At 42.0% G+C, this 18,620-nt stretch overlaps 1 protein-coding gene across 1 annotated transcript in view; it reads right to left on the reverse strand.

Annotated features, from left to right (window-relative positions):
- The window catches only part of TMC5 (transmembrane channel like 5), a 106,261-nt gene that overhangs the window by 5,363 nt on the left and 82,278 nt on the right, over positions 1-18,620 (reverse strand). The window contains exons 12-19 of the mRNA XM_044304094.1: positions 18,246-18,403; positions 16,866-16,944; positions 10,759-10,856; positions 10,582-10,677; positions 7,455-7,530; positions 6,392-6,525; positions 2,467-2,640; positions 1,093-1,171 (exon numbers count right to left, since the gene is read on the reverse strand). Of these exons, the coding sequence (XP_044160029.1) occupies positions 1,093-1,171; positions 2,467-2,640; positions 6,392-6,525; positions 7,455-7,530; positions 10,582-10,677; positions 10,759-10,856; positions 16,866-16,944; positions 18,246-18,403 (894 nt within the window). The remainder of the gene's footprint in view (positions 1-1,092; positions 1,172-2,466; positions 2,641-6,391; positions 6,526-7,454; positions 7,531-10,581; positions 10,678-10,758; positions 10,857-16,865; positions 16,945-18,245; positions 18,404-18,620) is intronic.

The following is an 18,620-nucleotide window of genomic DNA, read 5'->3' on the forward strand; positions in this document are numbered from 1 at the left end:
TCTCTATTAGAGTGAATAGGACAAGGGTTCTAGCCCCCTAAGGGGACTAATAGTTAGTAAATAAACAGTAAAAAAAAATACTAAAAGTTTAAATAGCCCTCTTTCCCAATTTTACACATAAAATGAATATGATGTAAAATGAACTCCTGTAGCACAAAAAAAAAAATTGTCACCCTTTGTCCCCCCTAAAAATAGGATAGGACTGTTCTAATATGGGCCAGACGTTCCATAAAATGTGGAATGTATGTGGCTTTTTTGGTGTTTATTTATCGAGTATCACAATACTTTTTTATGGTATTGAAATCGAAAAAAAAATTTGGTATCGTGACAACCCTACTCATGTGAAGCCTTGTCTCTGAACTCCTGACCTCATAAACACTTATTATAGCTACACTTAAATGGCTTAAATGGGTGTTTCTAAGGTCAAGATATCAGAGATAAGAGAAGCGATAATCTTTTTTAACCATTGTATCTAAAAAACGGTGTAACATTTTTAATAAAGACTCATTTAAAGAATTATTTTTAGCCCAAAATTAATAAAATGCAATCATAAAAAAAAATCCTCAAAGGTGTCCACAGCCTTTAAATGGTAATATCCTGTCAATCCAATGGCTTTAGAGCAACTTTATGCAGCTATTATAAGTTATAGTTTATAGACACTTTGGGGGTCGTTTACTAACTGATATATGCCAGTTTTCTGGCATATATCTGTCGCAGATTTCGGCGCAAAGGTTATTTGTGCCACAAACTGCGACTTTTCCCCGCTCGCGGCAGGTCTAAAAAAGGGGGCATCACGTGGGCAGGGAAGGGGGGCAGGCCACTAGGCCCGTCTCATTTATCATTTTCTATGCCTGTTTTAGGCATAGAAATTTTTTTAAATCTACGCCAGCAAGGAACCTGGTGTAGATTTAGACTGGCGGTGGATGCGCCGAAGTTATGTAGAGGCCGGCACCTCTACATAACTTTGGCGGATCCACTGCCAGTGCATGGGTTATTAAGACCCGCGTCTAAAACCCCGGTCTTAATAAATGACTCCCTTTTTATTTGGAATGCATAGGGAAAGCAGATAAGTTTGCCAACATGTACACTTACATTTGCTATTTGCGTGAACAGCAGCTTCACCATTACCTTCCGCCCTTGGACGATTTGCCAGTAAAGATATGAAATTATTCTGTATCATAACAGAAAAAGATTTGTGAGACGTCACGTGTGATACACATACTGCTCGCTCTGCTCAGTATATTTATATGTACAAATTGATGGGCTTGTGCAGGCAGTATATATCGATGACCTCAGACACCCAGCACCCCCGCCAATCAGCTGTTTGAAGAGGAGACCGTGCTTGCTTCCTGGTCTCTATACTACATGTAGTCTCCTGTGGAGCGGCGGCGTAGTGTAATTACAAGTACTCGCTGTATTCAAGTGAATGGAACAAGTACTTGTCATTACACTGCACTTCCGAGACGATCTGCAGTCTAATGAACAGGAAGCAGCGCTCACATGAAGTTCCGTCGCCTCTTCAAACTGCTGATCAGCAAGGGTGCCGGGTCTCGAACCCCCACTAATCAGATATTGATCACCTATCCTGAGGATAGGTCATCAATATATACTCCCTGCACAACTCCTTTAAGACCACGCCATAAACTCAATCCATCCACTCCATTCATAACCAAAAAATACAGTTCACAATAGTCATACTTATCACCTATGTCCAGTGGACTGTCAAACTGGTCAGACCCCGGTGAGATGACTGTCTATTAAGGAAAGGGAGGAGCTTGAGGAGGAAGCAGAAGGAGAAAGGGAGTACCTTGGGACAGCGCCCGGTGCACTTAACTTCTCATTTGAATATGGATTAAAAGTACATTTTCTCCAGATATGGCTAAGTGAAAAGTATCATTGTATTCAGCTGAGCTAGCCCTACAGACATTGTTCATTGGTTTAACAGTGAATTTCCTTGTGACAGGGCCTGCATATTGGAGGCTTGCATATGACAGTGGAAGGGTAGCCTAATAAATATTTGCGTGAGGTTTCTTATGTTATACCTTGTCACCATTCAGTGACTGGATATTCTTGAGGACCTGTCTAGATTTATTGTAGTTGTGTCCTCACTAGTATCATCTTTCTTTTCATTTTTAGTACAATGATTTATCAGCCAAACATGAAATAACACACAGCTTATGCCTTGCTTTGACTTTGCAGATTGGATGCGGATTGCAGACCCATTCATTTAAAAAAAAAACTGGGCACCACACCGTGTGCTGTCCGCATCCATATGTCCGTTCCACAGTGACACAAAAAAAGATAAAAGGTCCTATTCTTGTTCGTTTTGCGGACAATGGGTCAGCAAAAAACACGGACGTCATCTGTTTCTTTTTGGGGATCACAAAATACATACAGTCATGTGAATTCAACCTAAGACTGGAGTGTTAGTGACGCTATAAGATTTAAACACACATTTATACTTACAATACAATCAGGGTGAGGATGTAAAAGAAGAGGACACTTTCAACCAGGTTGTTGTAAATCCACGCGACCCATTTTGCATTTTCAAAAACACTTATAGACTTTATCCATTCATCAACTGAGTCGTAAATAGTAGGCAGAGTCCGGAAAGGTCCACACATCTGTGAAGGCTTCCGTCTGAAATCAGAAACAAGGAGCTTTAGAAGAGCCATCAAGCCAAGCATCGCTAAATGCAACGGCCTAAATCAAAAAGTGGTAAATTCTAAATTACTTCCCCCCCAAATGTTCAAAAACTCTCTTTCATGCTGCACCATCATGCATCTCTGCTCTCATCTACAGTACATCTACCAACCCACACATGTCATATGACTTATCCTCTCATATTCTCTTTTTTAGGCCTCTTTCACATGGGCATCATGTTTTGGGCCCGGATAAGATGCGGGTTCATCGCAGGAAAATGCGTGATTTTTCTGCGCGAGTACAAAACATTGTAATGCGTTTTGCATGCGCGTGAGAAAAATCGGCATGTTTGGTACCCAAACCCGAACCCAGGCTTCTTCACAGAAGTTCGGGTTTGGGTTAGGTGTTATGTAGATTGTATTATTTTCCCTTATAACATCGTTATAAGGGAAAATAATAGCATTCTTAATACAGAATGCATAGTACAATAAGGCTGGAGGGGTTAAAAAAAATAATAATAATTTTAACTCACTTTAATCCACTTGTTGGCGCAGCCCAGCTTCTCTTCTGTCTTCTTCTTTGAGGAATAGGACCTTTGATGACGTCACTGCGCTCATCACATGATCTTTTACCATGGTGATGGATCATGTGACGGACCATGTGATGACCGTAGTGACGTCACCACAGGTCCTTTTCTTGTGCACAGCAAAGATGAAGACAGAAGAGAAGCTGGGCTGTGCGAACAAGTGAATTAAGGTGAGTTAAATTATTTATTTATTTATTTTAACCCCTCCAGCCCTATTGTACTATGCATTCTGTATTCAAAATGCTATTATTTTCCCTTATAGCCATGTTATAAGGGAAAATAATAATGATCAGGTCTCCATCCCGATCGTCTCCTAGCAACCGTGCGTGAAAATCGCACCGCATCTGCACTTGCTTGCGGATGCTTGCGATTTTCATGCAGCCCCATTCGCTTCTATGGGGCCTGCGTTGCGTGGAAAACGCACAATATAGAGCATGCTGTGATTTTCACGCAACGCACAAGTGATGCGTGAAAATCAAAGCTCATCTGCACAGCCCCATAGAAATGAATGGGTCCGGATTCAGTGCGGGTGCAATGCGTTCACTTCACGCATTGCACCCTTGCGAAACTCTCGCCCGTGTGAAAGGGGCCTTACATACCATCACTCCAGTCTGCAGAACTTTTCCCATGTTGCATCTATTCTGTGCAGCTCACTACCAAGAATATCAAATATATCCATCCTGACCTGTTCACATACACCTCTGCCCTCAACTAGCTATTGTTTTCACATCATTCTGTACTTTATGTATCTATTGTATCACTTTTCCCATTATATTTTAATTGTACGCTCAATCTTAGGCCTTATACAGACAACGGTGTGTTCGGTCGGCATTTTTTGCAGATCGGATTTTTTGCAGAATGGAGCTGCAAAAGATGTGGACAGGACACTGGATACGATCATGTGCATGAGGCCTAACCATCAGCAACAAACACTGAGAACCACTAAAGTGTGACTTCACAGAGCCTCAATCATAAAGGAAAATACTGTTTGACTTTACAAACTTTCTGTACCCCAAAGTTGCCTCCGTATGATGACATACGGTAGGCAAAATGACGGTGTTGGAAATATGGATCCCTCATGAAATACTTTGATTTAAAATTTCACTATGAAATAATGAACAGCATGGCATTGTCATGGACGTTCCCGTGGCAGGTACCAGGAGATCGGAGAGACTGGCAACTCTTGGGTTAAATTGACAAGTTCACTGTGGATCTTATTGTGTCTGTGTTTTGATGAATGCCACACCCCTTTCTTCAGGTGTTGCTTGTTAGTAATTTACTTTTCCCATAAGTAGCCGCTTCTCACTCTTGAAGGTGCGGTTTAGGCCCCATGCACACGGCCGTTGTTCACAGCCGTGTGCGGGCCGTGGAACCGCGGCCTAGATCCCTCCTGAGAGCAGGAGCGCACGGCGTCACTGGTTGCTATGACGCCGTGCGCTCCCTGCTGCCGGCACAGTACAGTAATACACTGGTATAGATCATACCAGTGTATTACTGTATTGCGGCGGCAGCAGGGAGCGCACGGCGTCATAGCAACCAGTGACGCATGGCGCTCCTGCTCTCAGGAGGGATCCAGGCCGCGGTTCCACGGCCCGCACACGGCCGTGAACAACGGCCGTGTGCATGGGGCCTTATAGATTTTCTTCCTGCCTTCTAACTAGCTGGTCGGTTGTACTCTGTGGTGCTTCTGGAGTTGCCAATTTGTTTTGTGTTTGTTATATTCCCTGTTGTTTGTATCTGGACCTGAGACAGAGACTTCCATTCGAACATCTGGGGAGGAATGGGTTGTCTCTAGTCCTAACCTCATTCCAGGGCCTTATAGGGATATAAGGGCCTAGGTATACAGCATATGAATATTCCTACCTTCAAGGTCTATTCATATTGATAGGTAGTTAGGGCCTGGGTTAGGGTTGTTTAGGCGGTGACCTGTTCCTTCCCTAGTTTCCAGGCCCAGTTACTGTTCCCCTTCCCTCCTGTGATTAGTGTGGAGTTTTTCCCCCACACAGATCGTGACAGGCATGCAATTCTATGAGATTGATCTTCCCAATCAAATGTATAATCCAATGTTGCGAGCTCTAAACATTAGCCCAAATGTACTAATCCTGTGGAGGGCATAAGCTTAGACAGACTTTCTTGACCTGCACCAGATTTATCAGAGGGGCTCAGGCTGGATGATAAATCTGGGAAGAGACAGTTTTCTGTGACCAAGCATTGGTTGGCTTACTTTGAGACAGATTTTCTATGCCAAAACTATTGCGCACAATGGTGCATTGTATGCCCCTCCTCCTTTCCAGTGAAGTTCCACCAAGACCCACCCCTTGCTGAGCATGTCAGAAAAAGTGCACCAAACAAGGCCACTTTGCAACACTTTTTAGACAGATGTTTTTTAGAAAATTGAGGTCCATATTAGGGAGTAAATCAGATCTCCCCCAGAAGGTTTAGGCCTGTAATATTCAAGCGTCAATAAATAAGTGGTCTGGTCCAGGGGTTCAGCAACCATAAAAAAAAAAATCTGTGGGTGGTATGCTGTGCCTCAGTTTCTGCTAAAAAGGACATTTGGGAGGAGCATGGCCATGTGCTGCTAGGGTTGCGGGGAGTATTCTCAGCTCTACAAGTGACTGGCAGGGCTCTCCTTATAATTCTCTCTAGATCTTCCTCTAAGCTGGATGCAGAGGCAGAGTATACAATGTTCTAAACCTCAGGATGAGTTTAGAACACATTAGTTTAACCTTAATGTTGCTGCCCTACAATTCTTATTCTTCACCTATTCACAAATGGCTCATCACTGGGAGCCACATTACTGGCACAAGTCAATAGAACAGGATCCCGAGCCCCTATTCCTTCCCACTACATGACTGTAGTGAGGACATATAGGAATGGAGTGGCGGTCAAGCATGTGTGGTGTGTCCATTTCAAAATATTGCAAGAAAGGAAGTACGGGTGGCTTAGGACCCCAGTTCTAACAATTATTAGTGTTCCAGTGGTGGGGCCCCTAGGGATCCGATATTTCATCACCAAACCCATGGATACATGAGAAATGGTGATTTTGGGACAACCTCGGGAGAGCTTCTCTGCCTCAAGAAAATGACACTTTTTCCTTGAAAAGACATGGTAAGAAATGGTTTCAGTTTGATTAGACAAGCAGTTATCTCTAGTCTTTACCTCCACAAAGTGACCCCAATGACACAGAGGACTTCAGCAAATGATGGGAAAAAGAGGAGTAAAATGAAGATTGTGGTCATCTGGGATGCTCTCCAGGCTCTCCGTGGTGGAATGCAGTTCATCATCAGGCTTACCTAGACAGTGAGAAAATTCAAATATGTGCCTGGCATTTAGACAGTGACTTCTAATTTGTTGGTCTCCCGCTTCTGAGCCAATTCAACTACAGCAGCTATGACCTGCCGTAGATTTCATTCTGGCACACGGACTGCCGGACATGCCCCTAATTTATGATGCACAGGACGGTCTTTAATAAATCTCCCCCACAGTGTTTGCCTTTATTACTAGTCTGTATTTAGTATTGATGATTTGTGTTCTCCAATGGTGAGTTTTAGGCTAGTTTCACACTAGCGTTTAGGAGCCGGCAGGCTGTTCTGGCATTGCCCGAAGCTTAAACGTCACCATCCAGCCTCATTCACTATAATGGGGATCGTCAGAGATCTAGCCGTAACCTGGCAAATATGCCAGGAATTGGCCTGAAGAAAACCGCTACGAGCAGAGAGACAGATACGGGAGGATGTTCCCTGCCGAATGCCAAGTGCTAGTGTGAAGCTAGCCTTAGGCCTCATACTCACGACAATATATGTTTTGTGGTCTGCAAACTATGGATTCGCCAACCACAGATACCAGCCATGAGAGTCTCACTCTTTCCTGTCCCGCCCTATTGTAAAAAATACTATTCCTGTCCACAAAAGAGACAAGAATAGGACATTCTCTTTTTTTTTTTTAAGTCAGACATTCGGCCTCGTGGATGCAGACAGCACATGGATGACATCCATGTGCTGTCTGCATTTATTGCGACCCCATAGAAATGAAAGGGTTTGATCCGCCAAAAATGCGGATCGAAAAAGGGACCAATATACGGTCGTTATAATGTCACTATAGTTTACTCATAGGCTGAGTTCTAATGCTGTGATGTCTTTATACAGCATACTGGCTGCGTTCTATTGTGGTGGACTTATTTTAGAAAAATATATTTATAACACATTGAATTTAAATCTATTACCTTTTTAACATAAAATATTATGAAAAGTTTGATCATCTGAATTATTGGTAGCAAAGGAGAGAAGAAGATTCCAATCCTGTGAAAGAAGGAAAATACTATATATCAGGACTCTCTAAGTCTTTTGCAAATTTGCTTTGAATAGCATTGAAGTTATTTTTTATACATTTTCAATATGGCATTGCCTCTTCTGGTTTTGTGTCCATTTACTGTATATTCAGGTTAGCCTATTCTGCATTGATGATCTGATCTGATATTTGAAGTCCATTTTTTTTTTACCAGCATATAATGTTCTCATACATAGACAGTTACATCAAAGTTAACCATACCCATAAGACGTCTGTAATTTATCATCCCTGCAGTGGTGTACTTAGAGAATTAAGGGCCTCATAGCAAGGATCAAACCATGCCCCCCCCACCCCCACCCCACCCCCAGCCTAAACCCATTTTTAATGACCCTTGGGACATTTTTCCACTGCCTCATTTGCAAAAAGTTGTTCCTTTAGAGCAGGCATCCACAAACCGCAGCCCTCCAGCTGTTGTAAAACGACAACTCCCACAATGCCCTGCTGTAGGCTGATACCTGTAAGCTGTTCGGGCATGCTGGGAGTTGTAGTTTTGCAACAGCTAGAGGGCCGCAGTTTGAGGATCCCTGCTTTAGAGTGTAGAGTCCTGACCAAATTTTCACCTCCAGTAGAAGAGGAGATAATCCCAACTAAGACTGGGCCCCATAGCAGTCACATGGTTTGCCGCTATGGTAGTTACGCCCCTGCACCCCTGACCTCCTTTTAAACATGCAAGCTTGGCTTGGCCAAACATGCCTGTTTATTTTAAGCTACTGCTAGACACTTCTTATGTCCTGCCACAAAAAAAACAGGCACCGTAACCTCTTAAAGGAGTTGGCCACATTCAGGCTTCTCTTGATCAATGCTTTTGTGAGATAATTATAAGGCACTTACTATAAGGCATTTCTTATATCTCATAAGGTAGCCTCCATTGTTGCTCAAGTCTTTTGTGCAGTCCACACAGAGTTTCTGTCCATAAAATGGCTGCTGATGGAGGATCATGTGACCAGGAAAATCACTCGGCCTCCTCCATTCAAATAGACTACACCTTCACTAAATTCTGACCATTGCAAGGGTAGATGTGGTGTATTTGAGTGAAGGATGAGTGATGTGTCTGGAGATATTTTTGCCTGGTCATATGACCCTCCATCACCGGCCATCTTATGGACAGGTCTCCTGTGTGGACAGCACAGAAGATTTGCTCAACATTGGGAAATGACTTATATAGCAAACAGCACCGAAAATAAACAAAGGTAATATTAGTAAGCGTCATATAGTCATCTTACATACGAATTGGTCAAAAGCAGCCAGAAAGTGGCCAACCCTTTAAGGACCGGGCCAAGCTATGTTTTTGCATTCTATTTTTTTTCCTTTCTACCTGTCAAAAGCCATGACTTTTTATAATTTTCATTCGCATAGCCATATAAGGGCACAGCTCTCAATCGCCCCGGATCCGGCGGGAAATTCCGGGATTTCAGTGGCTGTCCAGCGGTCCTTGAGCGGGGGAGGTATCTCCCGCTCTCAGGCAGCTGTCCCTGCTTTAGCAGAGACAGTTGCCTGTAATGATGAAGCAGAGAATAGTTGGCTCCCTGCTCCATCATTCCTCCCTTCTGCCAGCGCTCCACACTGCTGGTCTGTGCAGGGGGCGGGGTCAGCCGGAAGTCAGCCTCTGCTCCTCCTCCTACACAGACCAGAGCAGCCGATGTGTATCCTGCTGCTGGGGAACCAGGTGAGAATGTCCTTTTTTTTTATTTATTTTTTACTTTCTGTTAAAGGGACACTATACTGGGCATATTACTGTGAGGGGGCACAATTGGGAATATTACTGTGAGGGGCGCAATCCTGGGCATATTACTGTGAGGGGGCACATATCTTGGCATCGCTACTGTGAGGAGGCACATATCAGGGCATAACTACTGTGAGGGGGAACAATCCTGAGCATATTACTGTGAGGGGGCACATATCTGGGCATCACTACTGTGAGGAGGCACATATCAGGGCATTACTGTGAGGGGGCACATATCTGGGCATATTACTGTGACGGGGAACAACTGGGCATATTACTGTGAGGGGGCATGTATCAGGGCATCGCTTCTGTGAGGGGGCACATATCTGTGCATCACTACTGTGAGGGAGCACATATCTGTGCATCACTACTGTGAGGGAGCACATATCTATCATAACTAGCGTGAGGGGGCGCATATCTGGGCATAGCTACTTTGAGGAGACACATATCTGGGCATCCTGGAATGTGTACAACTTTCTGATAATTCTTTATCCAATTATTTGGGGCGGAGTCAAGGTGATCAAGAAATGGCAAATTGTGCATTATTTTTTTTTCACTGCAAAGGAAAAAAATGTTATATTTTAATAGTGTGGACATTTTTGGACACGGAGATATCTAATTCAGTTTTTTATTGCTTATTTATTTTTAATTAAAATGATTAAAATTGGGAAGGGGAGTGATATGAATTTTCTTTTAACTTTTTTAATTTTTTAAGTCACATTTTTTAGTACGTTAAGAGACTTGTACATGCAATCTTCTGATCAATTGTACCATAGATTGCAATAGAATACTATTGCAGTCTATGGGATTTTCACAGGCTGCTTGTCAGACGGTGGTTTAACATGGCTTTTCAAGCAGCTGGAAATGACAGTTCAAGAAGCTTTTACAAGATCGCCAGCTGTCATGGAAAATAATTGGAGCCCCTCTAATATCACAGTTGCTATTGACTGCGCCATCTGAGAGTTTAAATTACAAGGATCCGCGCCATTGCAGATCCCATTCACTGCCAGCAGGAGTCTGCTGTATTATACAGCTGGCACCTGCAACGGCGTAAGGGTGCAGATGATGTATGGAGTGAGCTCTCACACTGAGCACATTCTATACATCTTCTGCACCTTAATGCCGTACATGTACGCCATTGACCGTTAAGGGGTTAAAATCCAACATGCCTAATTATTGTCTCCCCTGTCGTCTGTGATTGAGGTACAGTCAGGATGCCCCATACACTTTACATTCTTGGTGTATATTAATCTAATGTATAAAGAACTTGAATACATACCAGGCCAATGTCTGTGCATAAATTAGATCCAAAACATTCCTTGCAATATCAAATTCGGGAATTCCCAATGATTTACAGCAGCGTGTGCCAATAATCCTACAAAATATATGCCCTTGAGTAAACTGATAATACCAAAGTGGATCCTAAACTGACATACTACAATGACATCTGACTTACTTTCTTAGAAATTCTCCAAAGAAGGAACCAACCAGTGCAAACAGAAAATCGATCACAACCAGACGATAGATGTCTTGTCCAATATAAGATTCCCAACACTATGGAAGGAAATTCACAGTTTGGTAACAATGCTTACTTATTACAATTTCAAGACACATTTAAAGAAGTCAGAGATCTATTTTTATTACAAGGAACATCCCTTAGAGCAAGTCTAAGGAAAAAAGCAGGAACAAATTCTGGCTGCCTGCAGCCACCACTAGGGGGAGCTTGCTTAAAACAAATGTAGACAGATCCCACTGAACTTCATAATACATTTCTCTTTAGTCAATTCCATTCATTAGCAGCTGCATACATATAGATTTGTATCCTTCAGCTCTATGGCTGGAGGACGAGAGGCAAGGAATTTGGAGCATGGATGGTAAAGGAAAAAACGGAGCTCCACTCCCTATGAAATATATATTTTGAGATTAGTCAGCACACATTTTTAGGTGAATTAAATAGGTAAATTTTAAGTACATTACAAAACACTAGAGGTTTCAAATATTCAGCTTTCTCAATATTTCTGCTTGTCTTTTAGCTTGTATACATGGCTATACTGCAATTTATTTATTTAAATCTCTGCTCTTTCTGAGCTCAGTAGCCATGTGGGTGGTCTTATCAGTGACTGTGTATACACACTAAAGACCACTTAACACTGGCTGACAAGCGGGCAACTATCGGGAAGGAGCATTCCTAGGCATGTTTGCTGCTGATAACTGCTCTGTGTAAAGGTGCACTGATCACCCAATGAACGAGCAAATACTCGTTCATCAGGTGAAAGCATTGATAATGGAGATGCCAAAACAGTCATTTCTGGGCGGCATATTGTGCTATGTAAATAGCAATCTACTGCCCAAAAACATTGATTCTCCATGGGAGAAGTTGGATCTTGCTGCAGCGATTGCTTGTCTTCATCTCCTCCAACAAGCAGACAGTTATCAGGAAGAAAAGGTTTGTTCCAGATAATTGCCTGCTCTGTTGGCCTGTGTACAGATATTTTTAAATGAATTAAATACTCTAAAAGTTTTAGAGAATGGCGGCAGATCTGCCTGCAGGCAAAAGCCAAAGCCAGAAGTGGATTTAAAAAGAATTAGAAATAGAAAGGAACAATTGATACTTCTGGCTTTGGCTGAAAATCCAACAGGCAGATCTGCCTCAAAAACTCATAAAAAAAAACTCATTAAAAAACTCAGTGTGGTCGTACCTTTACTAAATCGTTTCCCACAAACCTATATATAGCTCCTCCTGCTCCAGAAAACGTTGCTTCCAAATTCCATTGGATTTTCTTGCTGATAGGACCCCTCATGTAAGGTCCCTTTACACCAGGCATGCTCAACCTGCGGCCCTCCAGCTGTTGCAAAACTACAACTCCCAGCATGCCCAAACAGGCTACAGCTATCTGCCTACAGCAGGGCATTGTGGGAGTTGTAGTTTTACAACAGCTGGAGGGCCGCAGGTTGAGCATGCCTGCTTTACACGGAACGAGGATCTAGCAGACTGTCGGGAATGGAGCATTCCTTCCCGACAATCTGCTGATCACCAGCAGACGATCTCCTTCAGCTCCGAGGAGGAGAGATCACTAATGTCATCATTCTTCCCAATACTGTCTTGCTGTTTCCCAGCAGCAGACCATTTTTACACAGGAAACTATGATCTGTCGTGCTACACAAAAGATTTAATTACCTGATGAACGAGCGTTTTTCTCATTCATCGGGTAATTGGCGGTGCATTTACACCGTAAGATCATCGCTAACAAGAGTTAATAGTAATGCTCGTTAGCAATAATCTGTTGAATTGTCGGCCCGTGTAAAGGGCCCTTTGTTTGCAGCAAGCCTGTAAATAGATCCATGTTAACCACTTGCCTACCGCCGCACTACTTTGTACGTCGCGGCAGTAGGCTCTTATCTGTAACCCGACATATAAAAGCGTTGGGTTACATCGCGATCGTGCCGCCGCAGATCACTGTGACCGTGCTGTATTTAGACAGCTGCAGTCCCAGGGAGGTGTGCCGTGGCCAGCGGGAGCGGTCAGGCAGTAATAGACGCATCCAGCTACAAGCGTCTATTACATTGTAAAATCTAAAAGCCGGCAGGGAGTGCTTTTTGTTAGGTAAGAGAGCCACCTGCTGGCCTGAAAATGAAATGTCAGCCTGCAGGCTGGGAATTAACCTTAATTCATGCCTTGACTGTGGCAGAAAGGGGTTAATTCACTTAAAAAAGTAAATAAATAAATAAATAATAAAAATAAATAATAAAAAAATGTATAAAAACCTTAAAATGTCTAAATTTCCACACGATGAATAACATAAAAAAAAAGTCACTTTGAAGGTACTTGTTGTGTTTTGGCGCTGTACAAGATTTTTCTGGCAGTACGGCGCTATAGAACCAGCAATAGAAAAATAGGCTGCCAAAATCCAAAAAGCGCTCCAGTCTTTTAAAGTCTTGCGGCGGACCCAGCCAGTAGACAAATTACAAAAATAGCGTCCATTTTTAGGGTACAAGCGTACGGTAATGGTTTTTAGAAATGTTTTGTCTTGAAACCTTTTGTAATAGTTAGAAAAAAAATTGATAAGAAAGGATTTTTTTTTTATTTTTTTTCATAATTTTCAGTTTGTTCCTTAAATATATATATTTTTAATATTATATCCATCATCTACTAGCACAAAAGAAAGGCCTGAAGTGTCACGTGAAAAATAATATCAAATACATGTACTGTAGGCTGGCTCAAAAATCAATCAGTTATTTGCAGTTAGATAGACGCATTGCTACAACTGAAAAACTAGTCTGGTAAGGGGGATAAACACTCCGGTAATGAAGTGGTTAATGACCACAAACGCAATGTATTCCCTTGGGTAATAATTTTATCATTGAGATCAATCTGACCTGTGGAGATTTTAGATCACACACGCATTGTTCTACACAATGGAAAGAACAAAGGAGCACTTAAAGGAAATGTGTCACCAAAAAGTGCATCTTCCAGTTAAAACCAGATAGTGACACATATTCCTTTTTATCTAATCTGTTTTAATTTCCTGATTGCAGATTTTTTTTTTTATTCCTGGACATTATTATGGGGCCTGAGCTGTTCTTAACAGCATTTACACAGCATTAAAAAAAAAACTGCTTTATGGCAGCCCCAAGGGCCATAGACACAATGGTCTGAGAGGAATCTCAGTGACTTCTATGGGAGAGTTTTCTAGGGATGGTCTGTGCAGAGGTCACTGTACAAGGAAAGAACAGATAAGCTTTGACAATCGCCTATTGTGAATGGTGGATCCTGTCTTATCTATGCACAGAGGTGATATCATTACAGGCAGGATTAGAATGACAGATAAGCAGGTAACTGCAGTTAAAGAAGACGAAGAAATGACGCCAATTATTTGGCTTAGTGGCCAGTGTAAAAACTGCAGGATCATCAAAAATTATTAAAAAAATATGTTAAACATAAAAATGTGATTTAAACTAAATGTAATTTTCTGATAACACATTCCCTTTAATAAACTCAATAAAAGAGCACAGCAACTCTGTAATAACATTTACAATGGGTTGTTCTACCAGTTTGTTCTTGTCATTCCCTTAGGGCCCTATTACACGGACAGATAGAGAAGACTTTCGGGAGGGAAGCGTTGCCTCCCATCAATTTCCTCCTCAGTATAGGGACGAGCGATCGCTAATGCAATCAGGAGAAAACCTCTTCAAGCTCAAATCCAATTTCAAATATATAGGCAAAAAATCAGGTCCCACTACTACTATTTTCCTCCAGATGTTCCTGTGGGATATCAGAAAATACGCTGATAGTGAAGCCCTGTATTCCACTACTAATACCACTCATATGGTTGTACTCGCAAGCGTAATTAGTTATGCAGGCACATCACACAAAATCAGAGGCTTCGCTTTCTTTCTTTTTCTTTCTCTTCTCTTCAACAACACTGTATAAAATATTTAAACCGCTCCAATAGTGAAGCACCGCTTTAAAAACTAGTATAAAATTGGGTTTATTATACTCACAAACATAAAACGGTAACAGGCAATGTAATAAAACAATCCAACGATCCTGCCTGACCCGGGTTTCCCTCCAATCTTCATCAACACGCCCCTGATCGTTGGATTGTTTTATTACATTGCCTGTTACCGTTTTATATTTGTGAGTATAATAAACCCAATTTTATACTAGTTTTTAAAGCGGTGCTTCACTATTGGAGCGGTTTAAATATTTTATACAGTGTTGTAGAAGAGAAGAGAAAGAAAAAGAAAGAAAGCGAAGCCTCTGATTTTGTGTGATGTGCCTGCATAACTAATTACGCTTGTGACTACAACCATATGAGTGGTATTAGTAGTGGAATACAGGGCTTCACGATCAGCGTATTTTCTGATATCCCACAGGAACATCTGGAGGAAAATAGTAGTAGTGGGACCTGATGTTTTGCCTATATATTTGAAATTGGATCAGTTGAGCTTGAAGAGGTTTTCTCCTGATTGGATAGGGAACGCGCAGTCTCATATAACGCATTGACTGAACGGTGAATTGTGCCCACTTCACTCTTGGGAATCGCTGCAGCAAGTCCTGATAACGGACTGGAATCGTAACGTTTTGTTTCTGATGCATCACTCGTCATTATACTGTCTCATTGTTTGCCGGCAGCAGAGCACCTATTACACAGCGAGATCTGCCGCAGGCAAACCTGGATGTTTTAACATTGAAAGATCCAGATTACCCGATGAACGAGAGCTTGCGATGGCGGCTCGTTAGCGATCATCTTAAAGATAATCTGCTCGTGTAATAGGGCCTTTACTCCAGTGGGACTTTATGAACTGTTCTAGCTTTACTGTAATTTTATCAAATTTCAAAAAGTAAAACAGGCCATAAAAATCAAAAAGTAGCAATCAGTTATGGCTAATTTCGGTGGCTTCTGCTAGGACTCTACCCTTGAAAACCATGTTAGATTATTATTATTTTTTTACTGAATCTGTGTGCTGACTAAATTCCTACTGTATCTTATTGTGGGAAGAACTCTTCTAGTAGTGACTACTAAAAATATATGCTGACTGGGTGGACATTTATTTTTGTCTTGTTCTTTTTTTAGATACATTTTTATTAAATTATACAAAACCAGAATTGTAATTCTGAATGTGTGACAACTCTTTACTGAAAAAAAAAAAACATGAATATTTTTTGAAAGAAATAGTGTAACTTTCTTAAAGGGGTTTTCCAGGACTTACTTACTGATGACTTATCTTCATATTAAGATCATTTTCAGATCAGTGTGGATCCCACTCCAGGCACTCCTGCTGATCAGCTGTTTTCACAAGCTCCAATGCCTATGTAGTGGCCATGTCTGGTTACTGCAGAGCTGCTACCATTAATTTAGCCCCTTGTATGTCTATATTACAATGCACCATTTATAATCATTTTTGCTATAGAAACATGCTGTAAAAACATCTGCAGCAAGCCCTTGAGGTGTCGGAGCAGAGGATGGGAGTGATAGTGGCTCTGACTAAAGGATGGGTTGTAAAGGACTGTAATCTGGCAACAATGGCCGTAGTGGCCACTATAGGATACAGGTCTTAGAGGAAGATCTGGCCAGGACGTGGTTAAGTTTGATGGGTGTCTTAACTGTAGACCCTCTCAAGCAGATAAGTCTGTATGGCTGAAGTAGCAGGTTACCTTGCCAACTCCTATGCTTTTGCCACTCCGATTCTAAGTTCTTAATTTTCTTTCACTCTCTTGCACTTTCTGTAGCAGAAGCAGTAACTTTCACAGAGATCTGTTTGTCTGTGGATTCTGAGGTCTAAAGAGAAGGAACTTAAAGACTTGCTTCCTCTCTCCTCACTCACTAGACTAAAACTCCCTCACTAGACAGGAAGTCAGACCAGCCCATGCCAAGAGTGAACAGGGTGGTTAACCCAGTCCCTGACAACCATACCATGTCATGCTGGGTGTACATAAACATGGCATAACAGTACTGTATATTACAATAAGAACAAACCATTTGCAGATACCCCCTGTACTGGAGTACTGCACATCTAACCAATGTCACTGACACAATATCATGTCTAATAAAGATTTACCTCTAGTGTGCCCTCTGCAATCTTCTCCAACCAGTAGTAACACAAAATACCAATAATTGAAAATTTTAGCAGGACATTTCTGGAAAGACATAATGCAATTATATGTTATTGTTTTGTTTTTCTTATGTATTGCACTTACTGTAAATAGTAAGATAAAAACAGCTAACAGGAATGGTAATCAATGTGTTTTTTCACTAAGATCAACCCCTTCCAATGGATCGTGTCTGAGGGTGACTCGCTAATCCCAGGAGGTGTCCTGCTTCTGGGAACTGCAATGTAAATGCTCATTCATCTTGTAGTGAAAATAGCGTTAAAAGGTTGTCCGGGGCGTTTAATACTGATGATGACCACATGAGATAGGTGGGCTTCCAAATCCTGACACCCCCTCTGATCAGTTGTTGGAAGAAACTGTGACACTTGGCCTCCACAGTTTACCAAGCACCGTGTCATTCATTGTATAGTGGCTGTGTTTGGTATTGCAGCTCAGCCCCATTTTGTTGAAGAAGACTGAGCTGCGCCTAGGCCTGTGGGGGTCTGACTCCTGGTACCCCACCGATCAGCTATTTGAAAAGGTTGTGGCGCTCCAGTGACCATCCCGGCCTCATTCTAGGCCAGTGACATCACGTTTATCTGTCACATGGCCTAGGCCAGTGATGGCTAACCTTCGGCACTCCAGCTGTGGTAAAACTATGACCAAGATGAAGACTTCCTTGGCTGTTCTCAGGACTCCATAGAAATTAATAGAGCATGCTGGGAGTCGTAGTTTCACCACAGCTGGAGTTCCGGAGGTTAGAAGAGGCTGGGATGCTCACTGGAGCGCTACAACCTTTTCAAATAGCTGATCGGTGGGGTACCGAGAGTCAGACCCCCACCGATCTGATATTGATGATCGATAAGCCATCAGTAAAATAAATCTCGGACAACCCCTTTAAATTATTATTATACACTATATTACAAGAAAAAGGCTTTTTTTGGTGGATAGGTGCACTTTAAAGGAAATCTCTAATATGGACAACCCCTATCTACATCCATGTTAGGATATATGGAGATTAAAATGCCCACCCCCTCACCCTTCAAAGACAACCCCTTTAATATCAGACTGTGAGTACACCACTTTTGCTGTTTTCTGGATAAGTTGGTTCTTCTGTATTATTGCCTCGCTAATGATTTACCACAGCAGCCAGATGCTTTATACTTGTTAATAAGATTGGGGTACCCTGCTTGTAAAGTATTTCGTAGAACTGCTTCAGAGAAATAAATCTATTAAAGTGCAGTAAAACTACATGTGGTACTGGTGCTAGTTTGTGATCCAACAGTCTCCAAAATTTTAGCTTGGCCTGATACTGTAGTACATTGTATGTAATGTTCTGTTAGTCTTACCTTATAATCGTGACATAGATGTGATGCTGCGGGTACTTGAATTGCTCAACTAGTGAGAACATAGAGTAGACTAACGGCAAGATGAGGTTAATGAGGGAGACCACCACAGGAACTAGTAACGTTGCCGCTTGCTTAGTCAATGCATTTAAGTTTGCATTCTGTTGAAATCAATAAAAGAATGGAATTGGAACGGTAAATTAAATGTTAAAGGGGACTTATCCCATTGTACACGCAGTCCGATCAGTATGTCACAGAACAGGAGGAGCTGAGCAGATTGATAGTTTTATGGTTAGGAGTCCAGTGGGTGGTGACTAAGCATACAGGAAAGGCTATCGATCACTGAGTAGGACCGCCTACTGGACTCCTAAACATAGA

Source organism: Bufo gargarizans, chromosome 8, assembly GCF_014858855.1.
Source record: "Bufo gargarizans isolate SCDJY-AF-19 chromosome 8, ASM1485885v1, whole genome shotgun sequence".
Lineage (NCBI taxonomy): Eukaryota > Metazoa > Chordata > Amphibia > Anura > Bufonidae > Bufo > Bufo gargarizans.